The sequence below is a fragment of the Xenopus tropicalis genome, chromosome 2 (assembly GCF_000004195.4).
Source record: "Xenopus tropicalis strain Nigerian chromosome 2, UCB_Xtro_10.0, whole genome shotgun sequence".
Lineage (NCBI taxonomy): Eukaryota > Metazoa > Chordata > Amphibia > Anura > Pipidae > Xenopus > Xenopus tropicalis.
In genome coordinates, this window is record NC_030678.2 from 119,462,238 (window position 1) to 119,488,921 (window position 26,684).

Consider the following 26,684-nt stretch of genomic DNA (forward strand, 5'->3'; position numbering starts at 1 on the left):
TTATATTGCACAAAAATATTACTGAATATGTCTGGTGAGTGTCATTACTATTTTGCATCTCTTTGAATTGTACAATGACATCTGGCCAGGTGTCCAGGGCAAAGAAGCACCACTGAAAAGCCCAAGGAGAAGGTGTACAGCAGGTGAACATACTCACAAGATGTCTGGTTGGGCCACAAATCAAATCTGACTGTAAGGATGAAGACACACAGTGCTACACTGTAGCAGCTACTTGTCACAGCTACTAAATGCCAGAAAATAGCCTGCCATAGACTATACTGAAAATTGCCTCTGCTAAAACACACCAAGAGACAATTATCAGTAAATGATCAGCATTGTCTATTTTAGAAGCCATGACAAGTACAGTAGCTGCTACAACAATAGCTGTCTTCACTCCTAGGTTAAAGACACACTGAGCTACAAGTTGTAGCTACTTCTTTATGGCTACTAAACTCCAGAAAATACCTTGCCATAGACAATAGTGAGAAATGCCTCTGCTAAAACACACCTAGAGACAATTATCAGTAAATGATCAGCATTGTCTATTTTAGAAGCCATGACAAGTAGCTGCTACAACAATAGCTGTCTTCACTCCTAGGGTAAAGACACACTGAGCTACAAGTAGTAGCTACTTCTTTATGGCTACTAAACTCCAGAAAATACCTTGCCATAGACAATAGTGAGAAATGCCTCTGCTAAAACACACCTAGAGACAATTATCAGTAAATGATCAGCATTGTCTATTTTAGAAGCCATGAAAAGTACTGTACAGGTAGCTGTCTTCACTTCTAGGGTAAAGACACACTGAGCTGCTAGTAGTAGCTACTTCTTTATGGCTACTAAACTCCAGAAAATACCTTGCCATAGACAATAGTGACAATTGCCTCTGCTAAAACACATGTAGAGACAGTTATCAATAACAGATCAGCCTTGTCTATTTTAGTAACCATGACAAGTAGCTGCTACTAGTAGCTCTGTGTGTCTTCACCCTTAAAGGCAGCGTTTCCTAATCAGTGGGGTTCCCACCTGGAGGCCCAAAGCAGTTGCTAAGGGAGCACAGCCTAAAGGCCAACTAGGCTAAGTTAGAAAGCCCAGTTCTAAGGTTAATAATAAGGCAGAATTTTTCAAGAACATGTATTTGCTGTATTTTGACATTCTTAGAGCTATGGGCGAGACAGCAATGTTTAAATCAAATGCTACACCTCTCACAACTCTGGTCATGCCCATTCCCACACCTTGTGTCTCAATCCTTTCTCCTTGTAGATTGTAAGCTCTTTTGGGAAGGGCCCTCTTCACCTCTTGTATTGGTTATTGATTGCTTTATATGTTACTCTGTATGTCCAATCTATAAAACCCACTTACTGTACAGCGCTGCGGAATATGTTGGCGCTTTATAAATAATTGTTAATAATAATAATAATAATAATAATGTCCTCTGACACTCACTTTAAGTACCCTCTGTTCATTTCCCATACTTTCCCCAGAATTTAGCATGTAGAAATTCAGTAGAAAACATCTGTGGATGAAAGAACTGAACGCCCATCCCACTGCATCGATTAATTACAATACATTGTGTTTCAGATAGGTCAGGGACCCCAGAGGTGACATATTTACAGATCTACACACTATAAGTAAAAGCATATGTCATAAAAATGAATAAGTATCATTACTTTGGGATTTTATGGTGAGACTCTTGACCTCTTACATCTGAGAGCAGGTGAAGAAAAGTGGACTGCAACATTTTAAGTATTTTACAACTTTTTATTGCATCTTGTACTGCTTAAATAGGAAGAGCAGACACAGAATTCCAGCAAATACAGCAGTTAAAGAAAGAAACTGAGTGGATCAGTAATTATTGCATTCTAGTTCCATTTAACATAGTTTACCATGGATTTATATACTTTAACGACACAGTTAAACCAAACTCAGTTTTCCTGTGAAGAAAATGGTACCGTTTGTGATGGTACTTCTTGTTTGTTGCCAGAAGATAATTTCAATAAGATTTTAAATACAGTATTGAGCACTGTCATTACATGTATGCTGGCACTAGTCATGTTTTCCATGGGCTGCACTGTGGATATCAAAAAATTCTGGGGCCACATAAAGCGCCCCTGGGGAATAGCAGTAGGGTTTCTTTGCCAATTTGGAATAATGCCTCTTACAGCCTTTGTATTATCTATTGCATTTGATATACTTCCCGTTCAAGCTGTTGCAGTTTTAATAATGGGTTGCTGTCCTGGAGGCACGAGCTCCAACATCTTGGCATATTGGGTAGATGGTGACATGGATTTGAGGTAAGGTTAAAATATTTGTTTTTAATTCTTTTATTGATATCACGGTTTTTGTGCTAGGCATATTTATAGGGCCAATTTGGTAACAATGGTTACGAATGTTTCAGATTTAACAGTTTTCATGAAAGAGTTGTCTGGAATATTAATCCTTTCACCTCTGCCATTGAGCTCTAACACTCTAAGGAACAAAACAGTGTTTGACTGCTCTATGCTATCAACTATTTTTTCAACTGATTTTGACCAATTGTTACTATTACGTATTTATAAAATAAAAACATATTCTATAGCACTGTGCTATAGAAAGGCATGTACATGAAGCATGTAATTAAAATACAAATACTGACCTAAATATTAGGCAAATAGGACCCTGCCCATTTTAATGTATAATCAAAAAGGAGAAGGGGCACGAGCTGGGCAACATCAAGAAGCACTCAAGTGAGAAATATTGCTTTGAAAATGTGTTAAATTCACTAAACATTTTCCTCATAGTCAGAAAACTTAAATTATTAGTTAAATGACATGTAAAGGGTATTTCACTGGGGGTGACAAAATGTTAGGTAACTTTTCAGTATTCAGTGCTTTGAATTCTGGCTATGGAACATGCCTAGAATGCTGGGAAAAAGGTAATTAAATGCTGGTGCAGTGCTTACGGTGAGGAATACATTACAGGGGGTTGCTAGACGAGCTGTGGCTCACTTGTTGCTCAAGGAGCTGGAGCTGCTGATGTCCAAAGCCATTTCCAGCACAGGGTATTAAATATATGAGCAATAGACTACATCGCAATACCATTACAGACCAAACAATGTCCCATAGGGGCATTTTGAGCCACATTAATAGCACAAATCTAAAAAAACAAAAACTGTAGTACTAGCCAAGTTAGGGAATAGAGATTGATAATTAGACTTCTCTAAATATAGCACAGAAGTAAGAAAGGCACAAGAAAATAACATTATTTGATATTATCTAAGTTACAACAAAACTGCCCAGTAACATGGAGTTCGTTGTTTTAATATCATAGTTAATATCTATTTTATCTTTCTATTATATATTACTTATTACTTTATTGGTTAAAGTTAACAAAGTGCTATCAGTTACCTATAGTTTACTTTAGGGAACAAGCAATTTTCAGTGTTCAGTGGGCCGAATATGGTCTTGTCATTAGCATGTATCTATTCATACTGAAAACAAAATGCACAAATAGCACACATGTACATCTCTTTTGCAGTATAAGCATGACAACATGTTCAACACTTCTGGCCCTGGGCATGATGCCTTTGTGTCTCTTTCTGTACACCAAAAAGTGGGTCGATTCTAATGACATTGTAATCCCCTATGATAGTATTGGTAAGTATATAAATTTACAACATACATTGTAAATCTCAAATGACAAATCCAAAGTACGTGATGTGCACCACAACAACCAAAAATCAGTGCTCACCAGAAATCATAAGAGGGATTCTGTTCAACCAGTAGGACATTATTTTCTTAATCAATTAAATGTTTTTTTTATTATGTTTCATGCTGAATTAGTTTTCTTTCTAAAATTGTCATTAGAGAAATAAACCAGAACCATACAATCTACTAGTCATGTTGAGGGAGATAGGAGAGGAAAGTGGGGTACATAGAGTTATCTTAGGCCAGCCCCATATATCCAATCCCAGTATTATAGCTGCACTCATTTTAGTGTAACTAGCCCTTTAAAAAGCTCTCACAGGAAAGCCCATCTGAGGCAAAGGAACCCAGCATCACCCATAATAGCTCAACATATATTGCTATCCCAGTGCATTTTCTGATCAGTATTAAAGTAGTAACACTAATGCTGCATTCCCTTTGAATTGTGTAGCATTGCAATCTATAAAAGAATATAATCAGTACAATAAATTATTTCTGTGATATAATGTGTAAAGGACATAATACCAAAAAACTGCTTATATAGTTGTATCATGACAAGGTCATTTTAAATGCATTTTTTATTTAGTGGGGAAAAGGGTTAAACTTACTATTCTCCAGTGCCTTTAATCAAACATATCAGGGGTAATGTAATAAAAAGTCTAGTTTGCCCACCTCTGGTAATGCATAATATGGTGTGGTTTTTTTATAGAGCTGACCAATAAATGTTATCTGGGTGCTATGGGTTACTAGACAAGTAGCAAACTTTAGACCATTTATTTCATACACACAATCATGTTTCTATATCCTTCTACATCCTTGGAACAAACCACACTTTGTTTTTATGGCATTTCAACTTTTCCTTTTTTCACCCCATTCAGGTATTTCTCTAGTAACATTAGTAGTGCCTGTTGGAATAGGAATATTTGTTAACCACAAGTGGCCTAAACAGGCTAAGAAAATCCTCAAGGTATGCTTATATTTGCCATTATTTACTATATGAAATAGTATACCAAAATATTAAATGTCTGGTTTATGATTGACAAAGGATTACAGACAAGAATTAGACTAAAAGGAATTGACAACACACACCTCCCTTTCACATATTTTCCATCAGTGCTATCCCTGCCATTGGTACCTGCCGTGTGCCAAATATTGTATCTCTTCTTGCCTTGTCACCTTCTCATTATAAAACTGTGTCAGCACTCAGTCTCTTCTGTCTGATCCCTTGTGCACAGTCAGCTCTTCTTACAATGTAACACATTCACTGCAGAATACAGTAAATGCTTTCGTCTACTGTATGCCATTGGGAGCATCATGCATTAAAGGAGAAGGAAAGGCATTTTGGCATTTTACTGCCAACAGATTAGCCACATTAGTGCAAGCTAGAATGCTATATTTATTCTGCAGAATTCTTTACCATACCTGAGTAAAGAGCCCTCGAAACTCCCTCTGTTTGTTTTACATAGCAGCTGCCATTCTAGCTTTGTCTCAGTAGCTTCCATGGGCAGCTCTAGTTGCTGGTAGCTCAGACCACACATTCTGATGGGAAGGGGAGTGAATTTTTATGAATTCTTATGGGAGGGGGGAGCAGGAGAAGGGAGAGAGTTGGGCAGACTTGGCTGAGAATTAAGGAATTTTCTGAGGGGAGGATCATAGTGCTTTGGCTGTCTTGATAATGGGCCCCCGTTTGAAAGATAGAAAGAGGCAGAATTATACAATTCAAATTCTCAAAAACCTTTTCAAATAAAGAAAATTGTAAAAGTTGATAAGAATAGGACATTCTTTAATATACTGAAAGTTACCTTAAATCTAAAATGCTGTTTAAATGTACTGGTATTAGTGAAATATGAAAACAACTGCTAATGCTTTTTGCTGCTCTTTAAAGGAACAGTAACACCAAAAAATGAAAGAGCTTTAAAGTAATAAAAATATAATGCACTGTTGCCCTGCACTGGTAAAACTGGTGTGTTTGCTACAGTGACACTACTATAATTTATATAATAAGCTGCTGTGTAGCCATGGGGGCAGCCATTCAAGCTGGAAAAAAGGAGAAAAGGCACAGGTTACATAGCAGATAACAGATAAGTTCTGTAGAATACAATAGTGTTTTATCTGTTATCTGCTATGTGCCTGTGCCTTTTCTCCTTTGAATGGCTGCCTCCATGGCTACATAGCAGCTTATTTATATAAATTATAGTAGACACACAACTTTTACCAGCGCAGGGCAGCAGCACATTATATTTTAGTTACTTTTATACACTTTCATTTTTTGGTGTTACTGGTCCTTTAAGCATGGTCCGGAAACCCTATACAGGTATAGGACCTGTTATCCAGAATGCTAGGGGATATATAATGGAGTCTATGGGAGATTACCTTTCCATAATTGGGAACTTTCTGGATAACAGGTATCAGCTAACAGATCCCATACCTGTAATATATTTGTAATTATATATCTGTGCAGTTTCTTTAGCAGCATCATTTGTCCATGTTCTAAAAAGTAAAGAAACTTTAAACTATATTTTGATGTGGTTTAATTCTTTCAGGTTGGCTCAGTTACAGGAGCAATTCTTATTGTGCTGATAGCAGTCATTGGTGGAGTTCTATATAAGGGATCCTGGACTATTGCACCATCATTATGGATTGTGGGAACAATATTTCCAGCCGCTGGATACACCTTTGGATTCTTCTTAGCCTATATATCTAAACAAACATGGAGAAGGTAAAGGCTATTTAACTATTTCATGTTTAAGTATCATTAAAAAATATATTTATTTCACATTAGCAACATATAGCACAAACATGGTAAAGATTTTGTATGAATTATAGAGTAGAGATTCACACCATTATCATGTTCTTAACATGAATACATTCTTAACAGGAATACATTTTCTGCAACATTTGATACAGTACCCACTACCCAACTGAGGGCCAGCTTTATAAACGTCAGAGGACAGAGCTTTTATATAAAGCATGAGTTTATGTCTTTTAAATGTCTTATCATGATGAATTAGTGTAACTTGAACTCCTCCTTGTTGGTCATCATATCATATCATGCTGGTCATTGGTTAGGGAGATCTATCTAAAACGAGGGCAGAGAGAGCCTTTGTTATAGGTGATAATGTATTAATACTTACAAGAGAGGAATGTTGGATCTTTCACTTAAAGCCTTAACTAGAGTTCAGTATTACTATTCCTTTTGGATTTTGAGTATAAACTTTAAGAGATGCAATAGACTTTAATTGTCAAATGTAAAGAACAGACATGAGGTAGGGCCTAGCCCAAATAAAGTATGTGTATAGAAGCAGAATTGTATTGTTTCTTCCATCTATTAGAACACATTCAATGTAATCATAAGTTGTACTTCCTTTGATGCCTATGACTGAGTACTAGATATGCGCAACCAAGGCAAAAACCCATGCCTATTGTTTTTTAATCATGTACTGTACATTTTTTAAACTGTTTTTTATTTCTTAACCTAAATTGGACTTACACTTGTGATGGGCCTTGTGCAAATGCACAGTAAACTTTCTGAAGTGTTGGACTGGCATTTGCACATGTGTGATGCCATCACAAAAATGACACCATTAGGTCACACCGCTAAATTTGGTGGTGATGCTCTGCGCCAGTTCCCTGATTTACTACAATCGAAAGTTGAAAGCTCTGTGTGAGGTAGATAATTTAATAACCAGTGCACTGATAATAACCTGTAGAATGAACTCCTGCTAACCAAACAGTCATTCAATTATCCACCTGGCAAAGAGCAAACGTGAAGTAGCTTCACCTTTCCTTCTTGCCATGTTTAGCTAAGTAACGAAAGACAGATTTTGTTTATTTGTTAATTTGTGAATTATGTTCATCACAAGCCCTATTCATTGCAGTCATGTTTAGCAAAGATATATTCTGCCTCTTTAATCAGTGAAAACATGTTAAAACATTTGTAAACATTGTAAAACTGTTTTTTGAAATATGGAATACACAGTAAAGGTTCTAAGGGGAGTTAACAATCTAATTTCCCTTGTTTGTTTCGTAGATGTCGCACAGTGGCACTAGAAACAGGGATGCAAAACACCCAGCTTTGTACCACCATCGTGCAGCTCTCATTTTCCCCTGACGATCTTGCCCTAATGTTCACGTTTCCGCTTATCTACAGTATTTTTCAGCTTGTGTTTGCCTTTATATTTGTAGGAGGTAGGTAAAAGCACCAACGGTCCCACTTTAATGGGGTTAAACTGATCAAATAATTTAACATTGCTTCTTTTTGGTCATTTAGGCCACTGCAAGTTGTGCTTAATGAAAAAAACACTGGTTGAAATGGGGAATGGCATGCAGCAGGATGCCAGCACAAAATGAACCAATTGCTTTATAACTTGTGAGCAATAAGTAAATTCAAGGCTCTCAGTGCTTCGCTGATGCATTTATATTAGTATGATGTTATGTAAAAATCTTTTTTTTATCTGGGCAACAAGCAGGTACAATATAACATATTCTGAGCTGCATTCCTTATTGTACTGCCCTTCTTGCATGGCAATGTGGTTTATTAATATTTTTTAATGTATCTACTACTCCCAAACACCTCAAACTGCATGCACACAAACTTAAAAGAGATTACGATTGGTGTAAAAGCACCTAAAAATTAATAAAAATAAAAGGCGTTGAGATTTTGTGGGTGCTTACTATCTATATATTTAAAAGGCAGCCAAATCTCTATAATTTCTAATATACTAAAGTCTCTGTTAAAAATTGTGTTCTGATACGATTTTGATATGCATGCAACATACCTGTGGTTTAGCTCCTAAAGAATTCTCTACTCCCAATTAAATTCCAAAAGTAAATGAGTGAGTGAGTGAGTAGATTCATTAGACTAAAATGTGATCAATACAAATACCAAACTACTGCTATGTTTATTCTCAATGTATTGAATAGATTCAGATATTGCTTTTTTACTTTCCCATAGAGGCCCAAAACCTTAAAATATGCATTTAATAAAGGTATAAAAGAATAATATATACATAAACTGTGTCCATAATACATATTTTCATTCTTAGGCTACAAGGTGTATGAGCGATGCTGTAGGAAGGAAGAGGAAAATGAAGAAGAAAATATTGAAGAAGAAAATAAACCTAATGCACTAAATGGAGAAATAAATGAAGGGTTTCAAATGGAGAACAAAGCTAGCAGCTGAAGACATTACTAATGTGCATGGTTCTGTAGGCTAATAGTCTATATACCTTATAGTTTTGAATGACTGAGTCTTCGCTTTAAAGACAAAACAGAGATTTGTCTTCTGGCTTCTATGCAAGGCTTTCCAATATAGAGATATTATTTGACCAATTATTATTATTATACCCAGGTATTTCTTGATTAATATTGGTCATTATCCCTGAAATATGGTTAATATTGTATAGGATGTATTGTACTGGACATTGTTTTGTGTATATTAAGATTGCTTTGGATGGTATTGTACAAGCCACCCATAAAATTTGTACAGGATGTATTATACTGCACCTTTATTTTAATTTATATAATAAGATGCTATTGTAAAAGTATTGTGTTATTTCAAACATTTTAAATAATTTATATTATAGAATGGAAACTAACCAGGTTTGTGGCCTACTATATCCATTGTCCTTTGACAAAACAGATTTGTACTACAGCAACGATATGACTATTTTCACTAAAAGGCAATATGGCTTTACAAAATATTTAACTGATCCTTAATGTTTTCTGGGATTGTGAAAATCTAGCTGTGGTCATGGAAATGTGAAAACATCCCGAGTCAGATATTTTGTGCTGTTATTATCGACTAAGTTTTCCAAGGTTATTAAAATAGTGTAATGATGCATAGTATGGAAGCAGTGATGCAAACTAAAGCTACAGATGAGTAAAGCAGCACAATCAATATTTAGAGTTGGAGTAAGTGAAACTATTTTTACAAAGCAGAACTTTAATAATAATGTTAAAAAGGCATCGAACACAATAATGTGCTCTTGGGTAGCTGGCAATAGAGCAGAAAGCTCAGATATACTAGTTCAATTTTGAATTCATGGTAGGTTGCTATTTTGGACTAAAAAACAAAGGAAAAGTGGTTGTAAAATGGTTTGTTGCACAGATACAGTAAGGGGGTACTTAGACACCCAGGCAGGCCCACATGCTGGGAAAGGTTATTGGGGGAACATACCAAGCATTGCATCAGGGTTGTGTTAGGAGGGGTGCAGAGAATTCCTGGTTCAGTTTGGAGATTAGAACAGACATTTGTGCAATGCAAATCAGACTCATGTTGTTATTCAGGTATTAAAAACAAAGCTATAAAGTTTATCTGAGTAATTAAAGGAACAATTTCTGGCGCTAAATTATAAATAATCTCAGTAATACTTTGATCATGTACCCTAATCCCTGTCAGTTTTTATTATGCAAATAGGGATTCAGATTGATCAAGATACTTGCACAGGTATAGGTTCTATTATCCAGAATGCTTGGAACCTGGAGTTTTCTAAATTAGGGATCTGTCTGTAATATGGATCACCATACTTCTAAACATCATGTAACTCATAAACCCAATAGGACTGTTTTGCCACTATTATGTAGTCATGCACATGTATGACTACATAAATGTAATAATAATTATTTTCTTAAAATGGACTGGGAGATGGCCTTCCCATAATTTGGAGATTTTCTCAGATAATTTTTTCTGGATAAGGGATCCCATGCCTGTACTATTTTGTGATGGACAGAATTCTTTACTACATGATACGAAATTCAGTACAAGCAGAAAGAGATCTACCTGACATTTAGTTAAATGTTGATTTATGATATGAAATGTTGATGTCAATCAAGGGATTTAAAAGTAAACATATACTTTTAAAAGTAAACATATACTAGCACATTACTGTGGTTTTATTTATTTTGGCAATCTTGTTTACTTCAATATGTGCAATAATACTGTTTGTACAGGAAATAGTCTTTGTGTTAAAAAACAGCTACTGTTTTGATTCATAAATATTTAAAAATATTTCAACCTTAATACAGAACTTGACTTTTGACTAGTGGTAATTTTTTTATTTATAGTATTAATAGTATTTTGAGTATTAATGCAAAATAATGTTGTTGGGTTTTTTTGATCGCTTTATCTGTCTAAAATGTATTTGACTATTGTGGATATTACACAATTGTGTATTCATTTAATAGGTAGGTCTGTAATTTACCTGTGTTCAGCCAACTAGAAAAAGGACTATGATGAGGGAACAGAGCAATGAAAATGAAGTCAAAACATTTTCTTTGTATATGTTAAGCCATTCTACCCTGGTCAGACACTTCGTCTATCCACATTCAAATGTGTAGCCATGCTTAGTATGAAAAGGAATAGTGCATACATAAACAGTAATCAGTCAATATTAGTGACTACAGCGCATAACCACAGGAGAACCAGTAAGATTCCAGTGTTAATGTGCCCTTCTCCCTATAGCTGCCACCTTTGGCCTCAGACACCAACAGAGGTTAACACCCACAATAATTACAATGCTCCAGTAATCAGACAATATTAGTGACTACAGTAATTGTCATGAATATTGACATAACCCTAGGACAATCAGTGGGATTCCAGTGTTGATGTGCCCTTCTGCCTATAGTTGTCACCTTTGGCCTAGACATCAACAGACGTTAACAACCACAAAAATTACAATGCTCCAGTAATCATTAGTGACTAAAGCGATTGCCATGAATGCTGACATATCCCCAGAAGAACACTGAGATTCCAGTGTTGCTGTGCCCTTCTGCCTATAGCTGCCATCTCTGGCCTCAGATTCTTAGACACCAACAGAAGTTAACACCCACAAGAATTACAATGCTTCAGTAAAAGCAGTTGTGGGTACTAAAACAGAAGGGAGGCAGAGAAGAAGTGAATTCATTTAATGGTAGACTGGCTGGGTTAGTAGCAGATTGGTAGGCAACATTTAAAAAGCAAAAGCAAAATTTACGCTAGGTCAGGTCTCAAAGCAGTCAAAACCCGAACAAGATGAACCAGATATTCAACAGACAAACAATGGCAGTATTAGGAGCGATTAGACAATAACCTGTACCCGACACTGAAGGTAACCAGCAAACAACCAGCTCCCTAAAATGAAACCAGATGCCAAATTCTACCTTTACTGCTGAGAAAGAACAGAGAAAACTAGAAAGGTAAGTTTGAGAACAAACTTCATGTTGGTTTGAAAAATGTGAAGTCAGTGAATGAGACTCCGACCACTTAAAAAAAAACAAAACTTGAATACGTAGTCACCTAGTGACTGACTGTGCAAAGTCTGGGTACCCTGACATCAAACCAATAAAATTCAATAGGTGAAATCTGATTGCCTGTTGGTGGCTCCGCCCACTTTTTCTAACCTTGAACCGCAGTTACCTGGTGCCTAACTCTGCAAAGTTTGGGGACCCCGGTGTTATTACTGTGAGAATGGCAGCAGGTTGGATTTCCCTGATTGAAAGTCAATAGGTAAAATCTGCTTGGCTTTTCAAAGCTCCGCCCACTTTTGGGCATCCAACAATCATCATATTTTCATTCAGGCTGACCCCATGACTATGTGATTCAAGTTTGGTGAGTGTAGCCTCAAAGCTGTAAGCCTGGCAGCAAATAAAGGCCTATGATGATACATAGATCTGAGTTAAGAGAAATGATTTTCTTATCAATTTGAATCTGGCTTGGTATTCCCATAGCCTTCTGCGCAAGACTGAAGAAATACCGTGCACCTAAGATACAAATCCTACAAAAACAAAGAGACTGGTGATCATAAAAATCTGATCAATATAACATGAATTAGTGTAAAAGGAAACAAGTAACAGTGGTCTTGCAATAGATTGACATTATTTAATTACCAAATGTAGAGAATCTTGAAAGGAATAATAAGAAAAAATAATTACAATAAAGGTGACCTTTCTTGCACTTGTCTGATTGTGTTCCAGTCAGCTATATTAATAACCAAAATACATTGTTGATAATTGTGCAACTAAATTAAGTCACCTCTCCATTGGGGAATTACAGCCAGAGAGAGAGGGAATAATACACAATGTCCGCATACACAAAAAGTAAACAGGCAATCCATCCATGATAAGAACAACTTGAGAGACCATGGAACTGACCAGGTATATAGTGGATAGTTTATTAGGAAGGGACAATGACATTATTGTAAAACATAATAAATTAGCAGTGGTGATGGACAGATGGCAAAAGAGGGCATATTGGTCATTAAAAGTAGTATGGTTTCTGTGTTGTGTTTTATTTTGTTCTGTGTTGTGTCTTCTATACAAGTTTCTTCAGCAAAATAGATATACAATAAAGTTAATTGATTAGCAACCTACAGAATTTATTAGCAAATGGGCTAAGTACTATGCTGAATTCTGCATATCCTGGTCTGTAAAGCAAAGGGCTGTTAGACAGTAGGAAACCATATACATGATGCCTACAATGGGCAGGTGGAAATGATAAGGTCTTTTTTAAACCTTGCTGCCCATGTTGCTACCTAACTTGTGTTTTTCATGGCCTGTGTTAACAGTTATTTAGATTAGAAATCACATTATTCTTTGTTATGAAAAAGTAAAATTTGTACATAACTCTAAAGGTAGGAACAGCAGCATTGTTACTACAGCTTGTTCTTTTTCCAAAAAATGCCTAAAACTCATGATAATATGCTTTAAAAAAAACAAATTTATTAAACATAATCTGCACTCTCCAGCTCATTTATATCCTACTTAAGGACTGGAGCCCAAAACTACACTGCATACTCAAGGTGAGGCCTTACCAGTCACCTATAAAAAAAAATTATGTTTTCATCCATTACTTTGCTATAGAAGCTTGCTATGTCTAGAATTACACAGAATATCCACAAAAATCCCCAAATCCTTTTAAAGTATGGATACCCCCAACACACCATTTAGTGTTATTTCTACTAAATTGTATAACCTTGCACTAAACTTCATTTGCCAGTTTGTTGCCCAGTTCTCCAGTTTAGTCATGCATGGAACTTATAGGGGGAGATTTATTAAGACACTCAAATTCATTCATTCCAATTCGGAGTGTTCATTCGAATGCTCCGAGCGTATTGTCGCCGTTTTTTTCGCGCTTGCGCAGCTTTTTCGTACGCCACGTGACCTTTTCATGCGCTTGCGTGAAAAATTCGGAAAGGTTCTGACGCTGTTTACAATAGTTTGGTACGAAAATTTTGTGACTTTCGGATCGCCAATACGATATTATCGTGACTAATACGATTTTTTTATAAGCATTTTTGTGACATTTGCGATCTTTAGAAATTACCGTATCCAATACGAATTTTTCCCATTCTGGATTCGAAGTCGTGTTTTAATGAATCGGCCACTCAGTTTTGCACAATTTAGTATCAGCAAAAAGAAGAGAGTACTTTTAATGCCAACCTCAGGGTCAGTAATAAACAAGTTGAAAAGCAAAGAGCCAAGGACACTAGCAACACTAGCTACCACTACTCTTTGTAATCCATCATCAAGCCACTTTTCTCTCCAAGTACAAATATTCTCACTTCCTCATAGCAGGCAATTAAATTAGTCTGGCAAAATCTATTATGCATAAAACCATGCTGGCACAAAGTCACAGTATTGTGAGTTTCAGTGTATTCTTGTTTCATATCACTTATTCCAAAAGCTTTCCTACCATTGATGTCAAACCATACCTCCCAACATTTGAAAAAAGAAAAAGAGGGGAAAAAAAAGATCTCCTCTATGTAGCATGGCAAAATGTGTGTGGCCACACCCACATATTGGCCACACCCACAAACACCTCACCCATGGCGTCATCAGGCACACTAGGTTTTAAGACCGACACAGTAGTTTCCACATCTCATGACATATTGGAACCCGAAGCATTTCAGGAGCAGAAATACAGTAAATCCAGCCAGGTCAGTTTAGTATCTCAGGCAGAGTTCACACTGCATTCTTTCTTTTTCAACCTGAGCAGTCGTGACGTCACAGTCTTATCTCGGAAGACTGACAGTGACTAATAAACCCAAAAGGAGGGAAAAATTAAAGGCATTGCGGGACAATCCGGGACAGTGTGTTGTGCAATAGAAATTGTGCCAGGATATTGCCAGGTCTAAACTGGTAACATGATGCCATCTTAAAGGCATAATAATTTTGTACTATTGCAACCAAATTTCATAATACATTAACTTGAGATGTTGGAAAGGTAAATGTTTGGCTGCTTTTTGCAATACAGTGCACATTTTCACGGCAATCTTGGGCAATATGTTACTGAATAGAAATTGCAAAAATATTTCTTCTCGCTATAGGTCAAAAGAGGATATGGGAGGACCCAACAAATTTTCCAATAGTAAAGGGGAAGCTAAAACGTTTTGGGACTTTAGTACTTTCTGTGATTTTAAAACATTAACTAGATTGCAAACGCATTTTGTGTTTTACGCATGGAGAGAAAGCAACAGAAAAAAGGCCAGTTTTGTTCCAAAGTTCACTAGCATCAGTCACTTGGTAAGAAACAATTAAAGGTTTGCTTGTTTTTTGTTTTTTTTTTAGTTCAGACACATTTGTTTAAAAAACAGTTACAATAAAATCAGCACGGAGATATGTTAAACATAAGGTGTTAGAAATAATTAGATTGTGAAAGTTAAGTACACAGCAGTAAACATCTCAAAGAACACCATCACTATTAATTCCATGTTTCTAGTACAATTTACAATAGGGACATTTTACCAGTTGAGTAAACAGCTCCTGCCACTTGCCCCAGATCTTCTGGTGTTTCTTAGTGGAGCCTCTAGTTTTATATACTAAACTCTTAAGGTTACATAGTTAATTCGCTTCAGAAAGCCACTTCTCATGTGGAGGCAGTGGCTCATCCCATTTTTGTGCAATGAGCTTCCTAGCTAAAAAAAAAAAATCACATGTAAATAAGCTTTGGTGGTGCGTAAGCAGGCCTTTAAGGCCCACAATCAATTAGTGTGTCATCTGCATACTACTTTATGTGCTCCTCCCTGTTCCTGTTTCATAAGTGCCTATATGCCCATGGTAGTTGTTGCTTTCCCTGTTCCCAATGCACCAGCCATGCATGGTTGGGTGTTGCTGAATTGCCTGTGCAAAGGGCTCCATGGCCAATGCAAACAGTAGTGTTGAAAGTGGGCAACCATGCCACAAGTTAGTGAAATTGTAATAGAGTGCTCACAATTCACAATTATAGAGGCTTTGAGGAAGTGATACAGGAGTTTAACCCAATAAATATTAATTGCATTAAATATACCTTTTTTTTTTTAACACCTGCCATATACAGGACCATTGTACGGTATAAAAAGCCTTAACTATGTCTAACGCCATTAATTACTGGCCGCAATTGTCATGTTATGCTAAATTTAGAAAAAGTGGTGTGCATCCACCTGGGTGGGATTCTTACCAGGTTTATGTAAAGATACTTTACAGGCCTCATAGAATGATGGAGGGAGTGTCCCTTCCTTTTATGCACACTGCAACATTTAAGGTGTGGGCCAATAGTGTCTTTAAAGCATTTGTAGAATTTAATGGAGTGGCCATCTGGACCTGTTGTTTTACCGGTTGAAAATTAGTCTATCAGTAAGTGTGATATCAGATTCTAGGTTTTCCTTATATTCTTCTGAAAGCTTACGAAAGCCCAATGTCCTTAAAGATGCCCCAATCTGTTCTCCAGTGGCAGTTCAGTATGGAATGTGGTTAAAAAAGAGGCAAACAATTCAGGCATAGTATAAGGGAGACCATTTGAGTCAACCAGTTCCACCACAGAACTTCCCAGGCAAGACAGGCACTGCACAGCAGTATTCAGAAAATAGTAAAACCATAATCTCATTTCCCACCCGTTCTGTCGTCTTTCAGCTGAAGGGCCCCAAAAGTTCCTAGACCACATGAACTTTTGGTGACACTGGTTTGTGCAGCATTTGAGCATGATACTCACAGATCCCGCTGTCTCACACATTGAAGTCCAGTCTTTTCAACTGTTTTACATTTTCATTCTGCTTTTTAGTAAGACATTTGTGTGAATATTTTAGAATGTTTCACGTGTTAATTTCAAAAACTAGGCTTAAGTAGACTTTTAGTTAAATTGTTGCAGACACAAGAATAAAATACACCATACTTCAGACTGCAGTAATTATTCCAGCCCTTTAACTGTTCTTAAAGACAATAGCTGTTTGTTAGAGGCTTGTATGGTTGACTGGCAAACAGATTGAAAGGTGTAGTAAAGGTAAAATGCCACAAAGTCCCCTAAAAAAAAAAAAAATACAAAAATCTTATTTACAGCCACATACCCCATCCACAATATTATACTTAAAAGTTTAATATTCCTGGCATGTAGATTCCATGTCCCACCAGCAGCACAAACCTAAGGTTTGAGCATTCACATAATGGATTACTGGCCTGTCTGCACAAGTTGAGGGATCAATGAGTGGGAACTCTCCGACATTTACAAGTGTATAGGCAGTAAGGACTTTCGGTGAAAAAGATGTCAGTTGTCAAAACCATTCCATAAATGATCACTTTGACAATTGTCCTTCCATAAGATTATGGAATTTGTAGCTTTCTCCAGTGAGAAGCAAGTTTCCATTAATCCACAAGCAGCTACAAGTAATGTATCCGTATGCTCAGGATCTGGGGTTTTCCAGATAAGGGGACCTTCCATAATTATGATCACCTGATCCTATACTTTAATTCACCTAACAAATTATTAAAACATTAAATAAACCCAACATGATTGTTTTGTCTCCAATAAGGATTAATTATATCTTGGTTGGGATCAAGTACAAGGTACTGTTGTACTATTATTACAGGGTAAAATTGGTTCTATGGGAAATGAACTTCCTGTAATTTAGAGGTTATTGGATAATGGTTTTCCAGATAATGGATCTTATAACTGCACTTATTATGTCCTGGGCAGGCCTATTCAAATCAAATCAAAATCAAATCACTTTTATTGTCACATCATATTACTGGTACACTGGTGCAGTACATGTGAGTGAAATTCTTGTGTGCAAGCTTCACAAGCAGCAGTGGAGTACAAAATATAGAATAAATATGCACATGAGTAAGCATGTATAATGTATGTACAAAATATAAGAATGAGTGCACATGAATAGTGTCGTAGTGTTGCTGAAGTGTCTATGAAGTGTTAGTGGACAGTGTTCAGCAGTCTGATGGACTTGCGCTTGCCAGTTTGCAATCTATATTTAAAGAAGACAAGTCTTTGGTGGCAATAATGCTTTTGAGCCTCTATCTGACTAGTAAAATTCAACTTTAGTGATAGGGGAATTTCCTTTAGAGTTTGATGGCATAAAATCTTAAATACATGTTTGCTTGATTGGCTTAAGTTCCAGCAGCAAAAAATAGTCAGGAGAAAATCTGTGTTGTCAGACAAAGGATACCTGGTAATTGACATCTCTACTTACAGCACCCCTAGGGGACTATGAGCTTACTGAAACTCAAAGCATTGGCTACAAACACAGATCTTCTTCCTGTTATACAGAAACTAAAGTGTCATATGGACAACAGGAAAATAAGCATATTAGACCTTGGCACACAAACAGAGAATGAAACCTTCAGAGTCTGTGGAGGAGAAAGGTGCAGTAATAGAACTAAAATGACAAATAAAAGTTATTAAACATTTATGACAAAATTCCTAACAAAGCTCTGGAAATTGTAATTTTTCAATTGTCAAATACAGTCAGACTTTTAATTGCCAGGAATTGGAAAAAACAGGAGGTCCCAAACATTTCCCAGCTTATGATAAAAGTTAGCAGTAATATAGAATATGAAATGGCAATTCCAAGAAATATTTCGGAAACAAGATTTATACAGGAAGCTCAAAAAATATGGAAGAACACTTCTGGTCTTGATAATTTATAGTTATGTTTGATGTGTTTGGGGTTTTTTTTTGGGAGCTACCAGTTATGTTAAGTTATGGTGTTTTTGTTTTCTCTCTGGAGATATTGATAAAGCAGTGTAATTATTATGATTTACTTGTACTGTAAAAACGAATAAAAAGTAAGTTGAAAAAAAAACAATGACAAATAAACACAACTAAACAAGTAGAGTTTACATTTTATTTATATGAGTGAAAGCTGATAGACTCTTTCTTGTAAAGGCAACCAGCAACATCCCACTCACAGCATCCAGTAAAACAATGGCATCTGAGGTTTAAACATAGCTCCTCTCTTTTACTGAGCATGAAAAGCCACAGAACCTATTTTATTAATGAAAGTCAATCTATATATTTACCCATTAATATGCAGGCTAGTGGAGAAGCAATAACAATGGTTAACCAGTGTCATGCAAAGTTTCCAGACTTCCAGTTTATAGTTTAATCATTTCTGTAGTTACATCTTGTAGCACGGTGGATTTTCTATTGATTTTATAATGATTTACAATATATACATCTGCTTTGACATATGAATCAAATCTTAGGTTTGAGTCAAGTAAAAGCAGCAGATTTTGTGACAGCTATTGTCCAGTGTTCAATGTACAATGTCTTTGTTCTATTTATATTGCTGGGTAAACAGTAAACACAGGTATTGTTACCCAGCATGTAACTTATTTGAGAAACAAATAAGGTCTGCTACAAAGCTAATAAATTGTATAGTTAGATCTTTTGTTCATGACAAAAATTTGCACATAATATTGCACAAGTCAGAACTTGGTGTTGGGGGTTTTGCTAAGAACTCTGGTATAAAAGGGAGCCTCCACCATGTGTCAGCAGCTTCGCCTAGGACTCCTGAACGAGTGCCAGGACATTTGGATCATCGCTTGGTTATTGGGAACCTGAAGGTCTTGCACCAAAGGTTGTGGGGCTCCCCGATTGTGCTGCATTGATGCAGAACTGGCTATGCTTGTAACTATAATCATACTAAGATACCGTATATACTCGAGTATAAGCCGATCTGAATATAAGCTGAGGTCCCTAATTTTACCTAAAAAAACTGGAAAAACTTATTGACTCAAGTATAAGCCTAGGGTGGGAAATGTAGCCTCTACTGCTAAGTTTCAATAATCAAATAAATAATAAAAGGACACTCAGCATGACCCCCTGTGAACTCTTCATAAATATATCATGTTGGCAGCTGCAGATTAGGGAATCTAATTATCAAGTACTTGCCATGCTGCTGTGTGCACCCCCCTGTGTGCGCTCCAATCGGATCATTTGGTGCTTTAATCATATGCAGTGTGCAATCCCTTCATGTTTGTGCTGTGTGCGCATCCAATCGCATAGTTGTGCCATTATTTTGTACCATTTGTCACCACTACTTTTCCACATTAGCACCCTTGTGCCACATCTCTGGCAGTATTACGGGGGTATGTAATAACACATTTATGTGACCACAAATTTGTTGTAAATTGATAGTTAAGTGATAGTTGCCACCAATGACCCCCCCCTTGAGAATTAAAGGGTAAACAGCATGGGCCAGCTATTTGCTAGGATTAGGTGCTGGGTGCAGGTATTAGCACCTGGGTGCAGTTCAGTGAATTAGCCCCATATCAGGAACGCACTAATTACTTAGCAAAACTGCACGCACCCCCCCCCCGTGCCCCGTGGACGTGCGTGCGCGTATGCATCTTCTTTCTACCCCCCCTACCCTTATACCCCCATGTGTCACTGACATAAACTGATCAGGGAATATAAATGTTCCCCGTACCCCCAGCCTGATAGTTTGGTTCCCCCACAAATAAGGTAAGCGCAGCGGCCCCGCCATTACTATAAGGGAGAGATTACCATTGCTGCCTGTCAATGAGAGATGCACTAATGCTGATGGGTCTATCTCTCTCTGTCTCTCTCTCTGCCGACTGTCTAGGTGGCTGTGGGTGCCGGATTGGGCCGCTCCCTGTGTACCCAGCAAATCCCCCCACCCCCCCGTGGACGTGCGTGCATGGACAGACGTCCAGGAGGGGGGGTTGCAATCAAGGAATATGAATGCCAGCAAGGTACATCCATATACTCGAGTATAAGCCAAGGCTTACTTTTTCAGCACATTTTTGGTGCTAAAAAACTCGGCTTATACTCGAGTATGTACGGTAAGTAAATCTATTTAATTCTATTATTATTTGTGTGCGTGTAAGTTATTGCTCACTAACAGTCTATCAGAAGGTTTAATCATTGATCCTGCATATGTATTAATATTTGTCATTAATGTCAATTAATACAAATTATTATTATTAATAAAGGTTCACCCCCTTTATTACATTTGGCGTAGTTGGCAGGATTAACCCTTTGGAAGCTGGGAAGTGCAGTAATAACTTGTAAAGAAATTGTAGAATTTATAGCGCAGCTTTGTATGGTAGTGTAGTGGCAGTATTGTAGTGGCTTGTGCAGGGCAAACATACTGTTGAAAGTTAGCAATAATGTTCTGTTGGTTGAAAAACAAAGTTAGAGGGGTAGATGATCAAACGAGCAACCTTCCCACGTAGGCTAGTTCCGGACCCCACGTTGCTCGGGATATGATTGGAGATCAGCAACTCTCTCAGGTGACTCACCCCAATCACCTATTGCTGAATTTGGAATTGTCTATGTGTTCCAAGGAGCAGAGGTCCTAAGCACAATTGGGTTTGTTGTGTTTTCAGGCGCTCAGGGAGGAGACAATCCAAAAGGAGGCAGTTGAGCTTGAGCTGCAGGCAGTTAAAGATCAGCTAGCCACAATGAGAGAATGTTTGGGCTCCTCATTAGCACACAATGAGGAGATAGAGACAGAATTTACAAAAATATGTGGTAAGAACTATGAGTAAAAAGCACCATAGAAAAGGGACAGAACAAAAAGGAAATGGTGTATTAGTTAGATTAAGAGCTCTTGTAAGTAAAAGAGACTGAGGGAGTGATTTATTTCTCAAGAAACAAAATAAATGTTACTGTCACGGTCAGTATCCCAAAACTCAGAACAGTTCCCAAGGGCCTGGTCTCGGCTCACGCTTCTGCCTATAACCGCCGCCTTTCACGTCGGGAGGAGCCCTTCGCTACTCGGATGCCGCCAGGTCTTATAGTGAGGAGCCCAGGGAAAGAGTTCTGAGCAGGCAAGGGAACCAGAACCGTTCTATAGGGAGAATGGGCACAAGAAGACAAAGTCGGAGATCAGGCCGGGGTCAGCAACGTTTACAGAGAGTAAAGTACCAAATCAGAGTCCAAAAGGGTAGTCAGAGGTCAGGCCGGGGTCAACAACAATAAGGCAGCGCGGTACCAAACAGAATCCGGAAGAGTAGTCAAAATTCAGGCAAAGGTCGGTTCAGGCAGCAGTACAGGAAGGTCAAAGACAGGCAGAGGTCAAAACAGATCAGCAGAACAGGAATAACACACCCAGGAACTCACAGGAGGAAAACCTACGTTGGGCAACCATTATGCTGCAGAAACCACTTAAATATTCAAATTTGGCGCCATAGTGACGTCACACGCAGCGCCGGATGATCGATGCAAGAGCGCATGCGCCGGACGCGCGTATGGCTCAGTGTTTAAAGGGCTGCGCGCCGAGCGTGCGCACCCCTAGGAAGAGTCGGCGGGCGTCCCCGCAACGGAGGAGGCCCCACTAGACCGCCAGGTACCCTTACAGTTACATTGTGTTAAATTGTACTGTATATTAATGTCATATGTTTTTCTGTTTCAGGATTTAAGAATCTGATTATTTTGAGTTAATATGGTTTTTAATTACAGCTATCAAGAGTTGATGGATCCATTATTTTTGACACTTTTTGTTCTGTTTTTTAAGTGCACAAATTTGTGCGTAAAGGCCTTAAGACATGTCTGTTTTTGTAAAATAAAAAAGTTAAAATGAAACTTGAAAGTTTTTAACACTTTTTGTTGTATGTTTCTGAGAATGTGTGGGCCCACATGCATGTTGTTATGGTTTGTCTTGTTTTAAATGTGACAATGACTAAAGGTGGCCATACACGGGCCGACTATAGCTGCCGATATCGGTCCCTTGGACCGATTCGGCGGCTAATCGGCCCGTGTATGGGGAGAGCAGAGCGGCCTGGCCGACCGATATCTGGCCTGAAATTGGCCAGATCTCGATCGGGCAGGTTAGAAAATCTGGTCGGATCGGGGACCGCATCGGCTCGTTGATGCGGTCCCCGATCCGACTGCCCCATTGCCGCCCTGGGGCCAAACGATCGGATTATTATTTTTTTTACCTAAATGGTCCCCGATATCGCCCACCCGTAGGTGGGGATATCGGGGGAAGATCCGCTCGCTTGGCGACATCGCCAAGCGAGCGGATCTGCTCGTGTATGGCCACCTTTAAATGTGACAGTGACTTAAAAGGTTTTTGACAATTATGTAAAAATTAAGAAAGTTGATAAAGTTGACAAAACAGATCTTAAATGCTAAGAACTGATGTTGCCTTTATCTTTTTTTTTTTCCATAGATGTTTATCGCGGATATAACAAGCGCATTGTTGATAGCAAAACAATGGACAGCAAACAAGGATTTGGACATTGTTAATCTTCAATGGACATCAGTTCAGAGTATAAAGAACCTGGAATTAATTTTAGTGGTGACCTGGAAACTTAAATGGACATTGGTTTTGGGACTTAATGAGTAATATTTATGTTTTGTTCAATTGTTTCTACAGACTGAAGATAGATTTGCATACATTATTATACCAATGGTAATTGGAATGTTAGGGCTTGTCACATGAGCTTTAAAGTGCTAGTTAGTGAGTTTTTGAGCACAGGCAGCATGGATGAGTTTATAAAAAAAAAAAAAAAAAAAAAGCAAACCACTGGCAATCTGTGAATTTTGGTAAATGCCAGAGGGGCTGCTGTAAGATGCCACAGACAGTCACTATTTAGTGGGCTGGTGGGGGGCTGGTTGGGGCTCTGTGTACTTGAAATGCTAGGGCCTATTTTGAAATTATGTAAGTCTGTGAAACACACTGATAAAACAGAAAGAGTGTAATTTATTATCCTGAGGGAAAAAGTGCTATGTGAAACTAACAATGTATGTAGACAGGGCCGCCATCAGAAATCATGGGGCCTCTCACAACAAAATTTTCTGGGCCCTCCTCCTCCCACGCCCTGCCCCCCAATTCCATTCCCCCCCAGTGATCCCTCCCATCAGCACAAAGGACACACAAACATTGGTAGCCAGGGCCCCCTAATACATTGGTGCCCTGCAGCAGTGCCCCCTAATACATTGGTGCCAAGAGCAGTGCCCCCTAATACATTGGTGCCAAGAGCAGTGCCCCCTAATACATTGGTGCCCTGCAGCAGTGCCCCCATAATACATTGGTGCCCTGCAGCAGTGCCCCCATAATACATTGGTGCCCTGCAGCAGTGCCCCTAATACATTGGTGCCAAGGGCAGTGCCCCCATAATACATTGGTGCCCTGCAGCAGTGCCCCCATAATACATTGGTGCCCTGCAGCAGTGCCCCCATAATACATTGGTGCCCTGCAGCAGTGCCCCTAATACATTGGTGCCAAGGGCAGTGCCCCCTAATACATTGGTGCCAAGGGCAGTGCCCCCTCTAATACATTGGTGCCAAGAGCAGTGCCCCCCTAATACATTGGTGCCCAGCAGCAGTGCCCCCCTAATACATTGGTGCCAAGGGCAGTGCCCCCTAATACATTGGTGCCAAGAGCAGTGCCCCCTCTAATACATTGGTGCCAAGAGCAGTGCCCCCCTAATACATTGGTGCCCAGCAGCAGTGCCCCCCTAATACATTGGTGCCCAGCAGCAGTGCCCCCATAATACATTGGTGCCAAGAGCAGTGCCCCCTCTAATACATTGGTGCCAAGAGCAGTGCCCCCCTAATACATTGGTGCCCAGCAGCAGTGCCCCCATAATACATTGGTGCCAAGAGCAGTGCCCCCATAATACACTGGTGCCAAGAGCAGTGCCCCCCTAATACATTGGTGCCCAGCACCAGTGCCCCCATAATACATTGGTGATCAGTGTGCCCTTCAGCCCCCCCTAATACATTGGTGCCAAGAGCAGTGCCCCCCTAATACATTGGTACCCAGCAGCAGTGCCCCCATAATACATTGGTGCCCAGCAGCAGTGCCCCCATAATACATTGGTGCCCAGCAGCAGTGCCCCCATAATACATTGGTGCCCAGCAGCAGTGCCCCCATAATACATTGGTGCCCAGCAGAAGTGCCCCCATAATACATAGGTGATCAGTGTGCCCTTCAGCCCCCCCTAATACATTGGTGCCAAGAGCAGTGCCCCCATAATAAATTGGTGGTCAGTGTGTCCCGCAGCCCCCCCTAATACATTGGCGACCTGCAGCAGTGCTCTTCGGCTCCTCCAGCATCTTCAGCAGCACCCTTAGATCCTTCCCGGGCGACGCCTCTGCACGTCTGTCTCCACGCGAATGGAGACAGGCCCTTTTAAAAGGTTCCAACCAACCAATGACAGGGCCCGTTTTTTATTAAAGGGGGCCCAAGCGACTAAGAAAACTGTAGCACCGCCGGGCCCCCTTTAAAAGTAAAAATTGCCCGGGCCAGGTACAGCTGTACCCGCTGTGCCCCCCTGATGGCGGCCCTGTATGTAGACAAGCATTATGGTATAATTATTGTAAGTGTGAATAGGGTAATGTAATTTTATGAGTTAGTACTGTGATATCAATGGGGACAACTCTATATGATTGTGAAGTGAAAGCCTTTTAAAGACTACAAGTTAATATACAATTCTGTTGAGAGACACGTTAGTTTATAAGAAGTCACTGTTAGACTTGATAGTATCATCCCAAGTGATTTGAATGCCCTGGGTGATTTGTGCCCTTATGGGGTGGAATTTGTGGCTACTAGTGATACACTGATATTTTGGAAAAGCATTGGCAGAATGTGTACTGAGACTAAAACTCTGCTGAAATGAATTCAGTGGCTATTGCTATATATAAAAGGTGGTTAGGTACAAACAAAGTGCATGGCAGATACATAATATAGTAAACATTTTGCTTATCAAAGAAGCACTGTGTGAGCTGTAAAGCCTGCAATGTAACCTGCCTTTGGTCTAATTGTTTTGAGCAGCTGATAGCTTATAATGAAAATTCAGAGCAAGAGGGGTGCCTATACATGTTTGCCCAAGATATATATCTACAAGTAGACACAGATTTTTCTCACTGGACAGAAATCATTACAGAGGTGTTTTATGACTTGGGATGCAGGTGAGATTTGTTTAATCTTTTGTTAAATGTAGTGTCCTTCAGTCAGAATTACAGTCATTAATTGTTTATTTGTTTAGGGTAATGGGGACAACCAGTGAATGCATATATTGCATTGAACGCAGCATTGTATGTTATCTGTATTAGAGGACTTACCAATTTGTAAACTGTTGGTTATTATTATCAAATCAGTATATTTTGTAAATCAAGGGGTGGAATGCAGCACAGTGGATTTTCTATTGATTTTATAATGATTTACAATATATACATCTGCTTTGACATATGAATCAAATCTTAGGTTTGAGTCAAGTAAAAGCAGCAGATTTTGTGACAGCTATTGTCCAGTGTTCCATGTACTATGTCTTTGTTCTATTTATATTGCTGGGTAAACAATAAACACAGGTATTGTTACCCAGCAAATATCCTTGGAATAAACAGACAGCATATAGACAATACACTCTATGTACAACTTATTTGAGAAACAAATAAGGCCTGCTACAAAGCTAATAAATTGTATAGTTAGATCTTTTGTTCATGACAAAAATTTGCACATAATATTGCACAAGTCAGCACTTGGTGTTGGGGGTTTTGCTAAGAACTCTGGTATAAAATGGAGCCTCCACCATGTTTCAGCAGCTTCGCCTAGGACTCCTGAACGAGTGCCGGGACATTTGGATCATCGCTTGGTTATTGGGAACCTGAAGGTCTTGCACCAAAGGTTGTGGGGCTCCCCGATTGTGCTGAATTGATGCAGAACTGGCTATGCTTGTAACTATAATCATACTAAGATAAGTAAATCTATTTAATTCTATTATTACTTGTGTGCATGTAAGTTATTGCTCACTAACAGTCTATCAGAAGGTTTAATCATTGATCCT

General features: G+C 38.6%; 1 protein-coding gene across 1 annotated transcript; it reads left to right on the top strand.

Annotated features, from left to right (window-relative positions):
- The first annotated feature begins 1,887 nt into the window (after nucleotides 1–1,887).
- slc10a2 (solute carrier family 10 (sodium/bile acid cotransporter), member 2) lies at nucleotides 1,888–9,280 on the top strand. Its single transcript, XM_012957882.3, has 6 exons — nucleotides 1,888–2,294; nucleotides 3,517–3,635; nucleotides 4,562–4,650; nucleotides 6,227–6,402; nucleotides 7,714–7,871; nucleotides 8,729–9,280. Exons 1-6 carry the CDS (start codon nucleotides 1,888–1,890, stop codon nucleotides 8,863–8,865), a joined length of 1,086 nt encoding a protein of 361 aa, XP_012813336.2. The 3' UTR covers nucleotides 8,866–9,280.
- The last annotated feature ends 17,404 nt before the right edge of the window (nucleotides 9,281–26,684 follow it).